At 49.0% G+C, this 10,790-nt stretch overlaps 1 protein-coding gene across 1 annotated transcript in view; it reads right to left on the reverse strand.

Annotated features, from left to right (window-relative positions):
• EXT1 (exostosin glycosyltransferase 1) overlaps nucleotides 1-9,033 on the reverse strand; it is a 332,961-nt gene extending 323,928 nt beyond the window's left edge. The window contains exon 1 of the mRNA XM_049773404.1: nucleotides 7,726-9,033. Within this exon, the coding sequence (XP_049629361.1) occupies nucleotides 7,726-8,678 (953 nt within the window). The 5' untranslated portion in view covers nucleotides 8,679-9,033. The remainder of the gene's footprint in view (nucleotides 1-7,725) is intronic.
• Between the last annotated feature and the right edge of the window lie 1,757 nt (nucleotides 9,034-10,790).

Genomic DNA, 10,790 nt, shown 5'->3' on the forward strand with positions numbered 1-10,790 from the left:
TAGGAACAAAAAAAAAAAAAAAAAGTACAGGGAGATTAAGGTGCCTGTGCTGTATGCTGCTGACCCCAGTTCTATCCTTTTAGTTTGTTTTGGGGACACACCTACTTGTGCTCAGGGCTCACTACTGGCTCTAAACTCAGAGCTCAGGGAACTATATGAGGAAAAGGGGGTCAAACTGGGGTCCACCACAGGCAAGGTAAACATTCCACCCCAGCCCTTCCAGTTCTATCCCTGGCAACATCAGAGATAGGCCTGTGACTAAGAGTTAGAATATCTTAGTCTACTTTCTTGTAAATTCTGAGTAGCAGAGGAACTAATAATATACAGGAATGAAGTGATATCCACAGCACAACCGAAAATGGGCTTCAGTTCTGACAGATGAGAACTGTTTGGTTCATGGCAGGAACCCCAAATCTTCTAATGGTTGTGCATCTGACCCAAATCAGGCCCTTAAGAAAAAGATGTTGAATTCATTATTTACTATTAATTAAATAATTAACATATCTATACAAGGTACTTGGATAGGAGGAGATAGAAAGATACCATCGAAAAGGCAGGCCTCTGTGTTCTAACAGACCAGTTCCACCACAGCTTAATAACAGTGCTTACCTCTCTCATTGTGGGGAGTGCCCCTCGTGGAATTAAGGAAGAAATGGATTTATATGCCTTCCATATTTTTTTCAATTTTCTGCAAGGACCCTGTAAAACTCTTTAGTCCTATTTCTTTTTAGGGAGCCTGAGATCCCAAAGACCAGAGTCTGTAGAATTTTCCAGAAATTTGAACTGTTCTGTCAGAAGTTAGATCTTCATAAGTCTATCATTTCTATCTAGTCTCCATCTAGAGGCACCAGTCACTTACATTAGCCACCGAAGCATGGCTTCAAGGACAAAGATGCAAGGACATGACAGTGCCACCCGTGAGGGCAAAGGTCAGCCTGTGGCTTTCACCCATTATTCCAAAACTTCTAAGGAAGAATTCAAAGCAACATCTCCAAAGTGGATTGATTCACTACAGAGGTTCAACACCTGCACATCAGATTTATGGTCTACCTTACCATATCTTTGGGCCATACTTTTTTCTGAAAGAGACATGTCACAGAGAGAAAACCAAAGTGTCTCTCTCTCTCTCTCTCTCTCTCTCTCTCTCTCTCTCTCTCTCTCTCTCTCTCTCTCTCTCTCTCTCTCTCTCTACTCTCTCTCTCTCTCTCCCTCCCTCCCTCCCCCTCCTCCTCCCTCCTTCCTTCCCTCCATCCCTCCCTCCCTCCCTCCCTTCAGGAAATTATGTTCTGTGGAGGGAAGAAAATGGACTCTGAAATCCAAGAGTGCTAGAGGAAAAAGCATCATCATTTTTTGAGCACTAACATCAAACAGCACACTAGCTGTGGCTTTGGGCTTCTGACCACACTGTCTGGGGCCTGAGGATGGAGATTGACCAAACATAGAAGAGAGCCCCTAGGGGCCGGAGAGATAGCATGGTGGTAAGGCATTTGCCTTTCATGCAGAAGGACATCTGTTCGAATCCTGGCATCCCTATGGTCCGCTGTGCCTACCAGGAGCAATTTCTGAGCATGGAGCCAGGAGTTACCCCTGAGCACTGCCGGGTGTGACCCAAAAACCACAAAAAAAAAAAAAAAAAAAAAAAAAAAGAAAAGAAAAGAAAAGAAAAGAAAAGAAGGGAGCCCCTGAAAGGTTCAAAGGAGCTTTGAAGTGGGGAAAGGGGGTACTTCCAGATACCAGCCATTTAACAGTTCTTATTTTGTCCAGAATCTGCACCTTTCAATTAAGGGAATATGGGCAGAGGAAGATGAGTTCATGGATACCTGTACCTGGACAGGAGCCAGCAGAAGATCTCCAGGACCACGAGACCTATCTGGCTCACTCAGATAATTGCACTGTGAGGGAAACAATAAGGCAGCAGAAGTGGGCTGCAAGTAAAAACCACAAGATGCTGGGCCGGGGAGATAACATGGAGGTAGGACATTTGCCTTGCATGCAGAAGGATGGCAGTTCGAACCCAGCGTCCCACATGGTCCCCGAGCCTGCCAGGAGCGATTTCTGAGTGTAGAGCCAGGAGGAACCCCTGAGCGCTGCAGGGTGTGACCTCCTCCGCCCCCCCCCCCCCCCAAAAAAAGATGCTAGAGCCAGAATACCTGGGTTACCTGGCAGCCTTAGACACATCCCATATGTCCCTTGGTCTCGGTTTGCACCTTTGTAAAATGGCCCACGTGAACTTTTGCTAGGTAGTTGTGTAGTTGTGCAGAGAACAGTCAGGCTGAGTGAGCAGGGTTCTTAGTGTGCTATTGGTGCCCTGGAAGTCACTGCTGCAGAGTTTCTAAGAGGGAGTGCGCGAAAGTGCCTCCACCATGTTTCTGACAGCAAAAACAAATGTCACCTGAGCATGCAGCTGTGGATCATTAATGCAAAGGAGCTGTCACAGAGTAGGGGTTCAAAGAGGACCATCAAGAGTGTCATGGTTCTAAGAAGAGCTAGCCAAAATTCAGTAAGTGGCAGGTCTAAAATCCACAGGCTCCTAGTTGAGGTCACATCATTCCAACTAAACTGTCTAGACTCACAGATAAAAAAATCACTCCAACAGGTACCAGATACCCATCTTTCAGATGAGGATTCTTTGTGGAGGAGGCTCTTGGGGGCTCTGTAGAAAACACTTCAGATGGAGGTGAGAATGGGGGAGCAGAGAGAACTAGAACACTGGGGAGATACACACGCCTGTCTCCAGCCAAAGGCCAGGCCTATCTGTATTTGTGAACTGTGTCATGTGGTTTGGACTTTCATGCATTGGGGGGGGGGGGGTCCTGACATTCCCAACAATTGGGAATCAGTTTCCTCCAAATCCATACTATGGAGGAGAAAAGTATTCATCTGGGGCTCACTGCCTCCATCATGAATTTGCTTATCATCTTTAATACAGTTTGAAATGAGGAAGAAACAAATAATTATATTGAATTACCTCTAGTATTAGACACATTTTCTCTTTGCTACAATTCCACCCATCAATTCATTTAGAACCTATACTCCCTAAACTCCTTGAGTCCTGATTCAGACTTTAAGAGAAAAATAAAGGCCCATTAAGTTTCTTACTAAGATCAAACTGCTCCTGGGACCTACTCATTTAAGGTAACTGGGAAAAGGTAAACGTGCTCAAATGCCAATGCTTCTGAGATTTTCCTCGGTAGACCCCAAGGATCAAGGGTTCAAATTGTGTGTGTATATATGACTGATTTTTTTTTTCAAACTTGTCCAAAGTGGTCTTCAGCTTCCCAAAGGATTCCAGAAGAAATCCCATCTAAGAAACAAACAAACACTAAGCATAGACCAGGAGAAACCCCTGAGCACTGGCTGAGCACTGGCAGGTGTGACCCAAAAACAAAAACAAAAACAAAAACAAAAAAAAACAGGGGCGGAGAGATAGCATGATAGCATGGAGGTAAGGCATTTGCCTTGCATGCAGGACGGTGGTTGGAATACCAGCATCCCATATGGTCCCCTGAGCCTGCCAGGAGCGATTTCTGAGCGTCGAGCCAGGAGAATCCCGTGAGCATCGCCAGGTGTGACCCAAAAACCAAGAAACAAACAAAAAAACAATAGCAGAAAAGTTCTAGGGTCCACAGAGCTTTTTAGTCTGTATACAACTAAAGATAGATGACTCTAGGTTGGGGGAACAAAGTCAGGATACCTGCAATCTAGGGTTATCCCTGTCAATAAAACAAGCTTCCTGACCTTACACAAATACCTTCTACAATCTAGCCCTCTGTAAATGTTAGGAGCTGAACTGATCACTGAGCTTCAACTTCCCTAAAAATAACAGTATCGTGAGGTTCAGCTTCAGCAACTACAGGAAAGATTTCAAAAAGAACCCTACCTGTTCCCAGAAAAGGAAAGCTTGAAATATTCACTACTTCTTTCCTCGGATGTGGGGGATCAGAGAAAAAAGGCACCTCTCATTTCCTTTTCTTCTGGTTCAGAAAGCCAAATTTAAAGTTTCACCACAATGCCTTTGCAAAGATGTAAATACCCAAGTCCATGCAAATATACCTTGATAAAGAATGCAGTAAGGCCTCAGAAGATATAAAAAGGCAAGAAATTTTACTGAAGTCTCATGACAAAGCATCTACTCACTGCAGCAACTTACAGCATATCTGTTAACATATAGGTGCCTGAGGAAACTTAATTATAAATGTTAGGAAAAAAATAAATATCTTGATGTAATTCTAAAAACCAGACTGCAAAACATTGCTAAGGGCCCTTCCCACCACCAGTGTCAACCTCCCTCTCCACCTATGGCCCCAGAGTGCATCCCATACCACCATCCTTTGCCCCTTGCCAGTGTAACAGGGCTCTTTAAGTTTAGATTGTTTAGGTCCCTCGACTCTATTATCATTGACTTCAGCTTGGATATTTAGTTCTGTCCTTATTTATTTCTCTGCCAATGTATCTGAGATCACTTGGCCCCTGGCCCCCCAGCCTTTCTTTACTCTTTTTCTCTTAGTTTTATAGAAAAATGTGGGAATATGTAGTAAAAGAAAGTAATCCATGTCCCAAGGTTCTATGAAAAAGACGGGAGCCCGATTTAAAAATTAAGAGATAAAAAATACAATAATAAGAAAAAGATTATACACCTTCATTCTATGTAGCTCTTCTATACAGCTGATTTTCACAAAAGTGAGCGGAGAATCTAAGTTCTCCATCACTGACCATTAAAGCACTATTGTCGAACAAGGCTCAGCTTCACTGATAGCAACTTGTAGTTTTAACACTGGTATTGACTCCATAGCATCCCCGCTTGTCACATTTCATAAATTTTCCATCTAATCATCAGACCCCACAAGTCCAAAGCAATGCTGTTATGTGGCTGCTCGTGGCAGCAAATTATTAAACTGAGTCTTTTCACAGGCTCTTAGTAATAAAGAAGAGGAGGTGGAAATTGACCATGTTTTTACAAGCAAAGGAACATTGAGATCATCTCCCTGAAGCAGTCGAAAACCTAACGCAAAAAAGGATGAGCTGAAGTTCGGGGTGATGCCTAAGAATCGCCAGATGAGTCAGTCTGCAAAGCCAAACCTAGAGGACTTCTATAGACCTAACATCCAAGTCATCTCCCTCTCCAAGGCCAGGAGAGCAGGAGAGATTAGTACTGAGTATGAAAGAGAGGGGTGCTCCTGCACCTCCTTTGGCAAGATAAACTTCCCAAAAAATCTGCCTTCTTTCTGAATAGCCAGGTGCTGCTGTGCCTCTGAGCGTAAAACATACTAATTGGTATGCAGGAATGTTCTCCCCACGTTTCAGGGTGCATTCTTCATCTTCCTGCGTTCCCAAGTTGATAGGAAAAGGCATTAATGCTTCCAAGCTCCAATCTCAAAGATAAAGAGTTTCTAATAATGCAGTGAAAGGAATGAGTTAAATGTCCAGGTAGGTCAAGCTCAAGAGACTCAGACAGTTCTGTATCATGACCCCAACTCTATTTATTTAACCAGGTTTTAGCTACAGAGGAAAAAAAAGCCAAAGGTGGCAGCTAAAGAAAAACCCAGAGATGCTCTCGGGTTTCCAGAATCCCTGCTGAAGAGAAAGTGCAAATTCGCTTTCTTAGCCTTTTCCTGGGAGACCCAATCCTGAGGTCCTGACCCCTTGTGGTCTTTAAACACCAACCCAAACAAGAATATGGTGTCAGATTTCTTGGCCCTATCACAAAGAGGTCAAAAATTAGTTTTATTCAATTAGAAAAATTTGTTACTAGGAAACCAAGCCCACTTTCCATAGTTGTCAGGCTCTAGAAAAATGCTGGGACAGAGACTAGAGAGTGTTTCTTTAGTGAGTAAGAGTGTAAAGAAGATGCAATTCTTTTAGCAGATTGGGGCTGTATCCCTAATAAAGAGGATGAGTCCCACTTCCTTAGGTGAGCGCTCACTCAGAATAAAGACAAACCATCATGTCCTGCTACAAAATTTGGTGGTACTTGCTTTGGTGAGTAAGCTCTGAAAGATTGAGACTTCATCTCAAGTTAGTCCACCATTATCAAGACAAAGAAATCCTTGCCAGGCATATTATAAGCATTTTGTTTTTTTCTCTCACTAGCACTTACAAGGATAGGTCAGTGTAAATGCCATGTAAACAGAACAGTTCATGACTAGTCAGAGTTTGCTTCTTCATGGAAAAATATTTTATACATTTACGAACAGACAACTTTTCCTACAGAAGAGAGAAAATTCCTAATTAACCTTTTATTTTCTGTTTGAAAAGCAAGCAGTGCTCCCGGCTGGGGAATCCATGTGTTAAAGACTTTTCTCCTTCACTGTCTCAGAGCAAGTCTAGGAGGACTTTAATTCTCCTACAAGCCCCTCCCACCAAGGCCCCAGTGTCTCCGGAAACCCACAGACTATAATCAGACATTTCATTGCAGATCGCTTTCCCACCAAAACCCCTTTCCAGTGTCCATCAGGTTTGCGAAAGCAGTTCCCCTAGTCTGCATTTCATGAATCGCTTGCAAAATCTGCCACCCTCCCCCGGTTACTCTTGTTCTCAGCTGAGGGGATCCCCTGGGTAGCACAAGACTGCTCTGGTTTCACTGGCGTAACAGGGAAATGCACTCTAAGAGCAGCCTCATGCTTTCATAGCCAGATTAAAAACTGGGATCTAGAGGGCTGGCCCCATTGCCTGCAAAAGCGGAGCCTCCAAATTCTGTGGACACCAGCTTTTACAAACACATACACACACATACACACACACACACACACACACACACACACACACACACACACACACACTCACTCACTCACTCACACTCACAAACGTTGTCACTGGAAGGGGAAGAGCAAGACTGGCTGCAAAGTATGCCAACTCAGTTACTTAGCAACTGGACAAAACTTGCCTCTCCACCGTGGGTAAGGAGGCATCTCACCCATTCAAAGAGAGTAACAGTCTCCGATTTACATGCAAATCAGAAAAGACAAAGAGGAAGGGGAAATCTAAATTAGCACTGCAGTTCACAGCAGTGGGGTTGAGGCCCAGATTAAGAACAGCTTCTTCTAGGAAGCAGACAGGAAGCAAAGAAAGGAACAGGAATGAATGAATGAGTGAATGAGTGAGTGAGTGAGTGAGTGATCGATCACTTGCTTCAACAGAAGTTACCCTTTCAAAACATACACATATAGGAGAGAGGTGGGGGGACAGAAAGTTTGGTAGTGAGAAGCATTTGTCCTACTAACCCCACTTTGAAGCTTACAGAAAAAGTTGACAACTTGAAGGCTAGGAACCCTGCGGTGAAAGTGGTCACCGCTGCTCCTGAGAAAAGCAACTCAAGCCTCAAACTCGGGTATGTTTCTACAGGCCTAGAGAGTCAGCCCCTGCCTGGCACTCAACATCCTTCAGCACCCCAAGGGCGAAGTGAAGTTCCCAAACTTGGACCAAAAACCACAACCCTTCCCAGCAGATACAAGGTCCCAGAAGGTTTTCTGGGTTGCTTACTTGGCTCAGGAAAGTTCTTCTAAGCTTTGACATATGGCCCAAAGATGTCCAGTCCGGGGTGTCTCTAGCCCCTGCCTCCCCCTGAAGCCTGGGACCCCTGGAGCCTGGGACGCCCAGTCCTGGCTCCGGAGAAGGCAGAGGGGCAGTGGAGACGGCTCGGGGCCCCCCAAGCCACCCCTCACGACTACCTAAGCCCAGTGCCAGGGCCCAGCACTACCCACTAAGGCCGGCAGCCCGGCTACTCACTTCTCGTACTCAGTGTTGTCTCTGTCACAGCGAGAATCCTTGTGCTTTTGCCAGTCTTTGCCATGCTTGCAGGTGGTGAGGAGCAAGACGTCCTCGCCGTTATGGACGTGATATAAGGCATTCCTGGTGTCTGACCCGATCCCTGTCAGGTACCTCTTCCCCTTGAAGACCAGCATGTACTTCCTGAGAGGAGGAATGGTATTAAACTTCAAAAAGCCCCTCTCCCCTCCTGTCCTGGGGTGCTCCTTAGAAAAGAGAGGAATCGACACATCAAAATGGGGTCGGAAGTTTTCAGTACTGATGCTGGCTTTGGCCAGCATGGCCTGGCCGATGTCGAAGCCCACGTCCTCGGTGTAGTCAGGCCAAGTGCCGGAATATAAATTAAAAATCAAGTGATTCCTACCATTGTTCCACAAGTGAAGGCTCTGCACTTTGGATCGCAGGTTGTGCACGTACTGGGGTGACAACTGGTCTCGGTCCAAAGTGTCCAGGCTCAGGACAAAGAGGCACGCCTGGCTGGGGTCCGAGGTGTAGAACCTGGAACCCTCGATGGCCGCCAGGATGTTTTGGTAACTTTCGGCGATCTTCTCCCCTTTCTGCTGCGGGTACACGTAGACTTTGAAGCCGTTTTTCTTGCAAAGGGTGAAGTCGAAGCAGGACTCCATTCGGCACTTCTTGCCTTTGTAGAGGCTCGAATTGGCGTCTCGCTTCTGCCGGGGCGACACCGAAACGTGCGCGCCGCCGGGGTCCTCCTTCTCCGCCGGATCCCGGGCCACGAAGGGGCGCAGGGCGTCGGGGAAGCGGGGCCAGAAATGCTCCGGGCTCGGGGGGTGCAAGCCATTGCGGCCGCTGGGCTCTCCTCTCCTCCTAAACTGCAAGCCTCCGAAATAAAAGAGCAGGGCGAGACAGGAGCCGGCTGAGAGCAGGATGAAGTAGCGTTTTTTGGCCTGCATGTGTCCTGCCTGGGTCGAGAGGCTCGTCGATAAATGCAAGAATCGCCCAAGTTTCCCAAGCGACACTTTCAGCTCCAGTCCGCCATCTTCCCGCCGGTGCAGACTTCAAACTCTCCGCTCCCACCTTCTCTGGATGCCTTTCCCCAAGCCGTGGACTGATCCAGCGCATGTGGGCGATTTCTTTAACTTTCTCCCCTCCGGTCTCTCATCTTTGGGTTTGCAACAACAATGGGGACGACGCGAGAGAGAGATAGAGAGAGGAGAGAGCGCGGGGCTGGATTTCTTGTACCCGGGAGAAGGGGGTGGAGAGCAGCGGACTGAAATTTTCTTGCATGCAACAAGAAAGAGATGGGGGGGGGGGTAAAAATGCAACCAAAAAAAAAAAGAAAGAAAGAAAGAAAGAAAAGAAAAGGCGAAGCTCCCCCCAATCAATAGCCAGACGAAGTGATCTTGCTTTGCTTTTTTGCTCGCCTCTCGGATTCCTTCCTTCCCCGGGCAAGCGTGCAAAACAAGCCCGGGAAAGCAACTTCCAACTCAGCCGCTCTCCGGTGCAAGAGCGAGCGAGCGAGCGAGAGAGCGAGCCAGCCAGCCAGCCAGCCAGCGAGCGAGCAAGCCAGCGGCCGCTCCGGCTCCTTCCTTCCAACAAGTCAGCAGCGCCGATGCCGGGATCCGCCGCCGCCGCCGCCGCCTAGTGCATCTTGCAGCCGGGGCGCCGTAACCTCACGAATCCCTGCATGTCTCTCTTCCCTTCCGCAGCGGCTCCCACCAGGCTCGGGCGCTTGAGGGCGCGGGGCCGGCCCCCGGGACGCGCGGCGGGCCCGGCTGCGGGGGGCGGCGGCGGCGGCGGCGGCGGGGACTCACGCCGGGCGCGTCCGACTCCCCGCGGGCGAATGCCGGCCGGCCCCCGAGCGGCGGCGCTTCGCAGGGCCCCGCGCGCGGTCGCTCGCTCGCTGGCTCGGCTCGGCTTCGCCGCCGCCGCGCTCGGTTGCCGACTGCTCCCGGTTCCGAGTGTTGCACTCACACATTCCACGCCCGGCAGACGCGGCGGCGCTGACCTCATCCATCCACGCAGCTCGCGCGGCCATTGGCCGGCGTCACGTCCGGGAGGGGCGGGGCTTCCGCTGCGCCCATTCATAACCCCGCCGTTGCCGTCGCCGTCGCCGCCCGCCCCCGCGCGCGCGGCCAAGTGCGGGCGAGGGCGAGGGCCGGGACCTGGAGCTCCGGACCCCAGCCGGGCCTCGTCGGGAAGCAGCGCCGCCCAGAGAGCTCGCGGGCGGCTTCGGGGTCGGGGCCCCGCTGTGCTGGGCTCCAGGCTGACCCGGGGCGGGCGCCGTGCAGCAGCGCCTAGGCTCTCCCTGCGGGGAAGAGCGGCGGCCGTTCCTTAAGGGCCTCTTCCCGGGTCTGGAAGGCCAGACCACGGACGGGGAGGGCGAGCTGGCTGGCTTGCACGGGAGACGACTGGGAAGGCTGAAAGCTCGTCCCCCCGCTACCACCTGCTACCCTCCGAGGCCCAGTCTGTTGGCAAGCCGAGCGTGCATATTCAGTGCATAGTTGTTGTTGGGGGGGGGGGGTTGGGGGAGGGGAGGGGTTTTTCTTTGCTTTGCTGCCACCCTCAAAGAGACACCTTCATCCCCAGGAATCAAGCAAGAGGACTTAAGTAGCACGTCCGGGAAGATTCATTTCTGTTGTCAGTGTCTGTCTCTGGGTGTTGAGATACCTAGATCTTGAATCCTCATTGTTATCTAGATGCCCATCCTACACTTGATCTTAGGCAGAGAAGCGATAGGGGCTCATCCTTTCTCACTTTGCCAAGCCCCTATTTTGTGAAATGCTGCCAAGAGACAAAAATAGCGAAGGGAGAGAAAGAGAATGTATATGTGTGCTTCTGCGTGTGTGTGTGTGTGTGTGTGTGTGTGTGTGTGTGTGTGTGTGTGTGTGTGTGAGAGAGAGAGAGAGAGAGAGAGAGAGAGAGAGAGATGGGGGGTAGGGGGTATTGAAATAAAAGATGTTCTAATAGCTGAGAGAAGCCAGTTAATTTAAGCTTGTCCCAGTCCCTAAAGTGATGTAATTCTCTTGTGCTGGTGCTGATGATGGTTTTTGGTTTTTTGTTTT

The sequence above is a fragment of the Suncus etruscus genome, chromosome 5 (assembly GCF_024139225.1).
Source record: "Suncus etruscus isolate mSunEtr1 chromosome 5, mSunEtr1.pri.cur, whole genome shotgun sequence".
Classification (NCBI taxonomy): Eukaryota; Metazoa; Chordata; class Mammalia; order Eulipotyphla; family Soricidae; genus Suncus; species Suncus etruscus.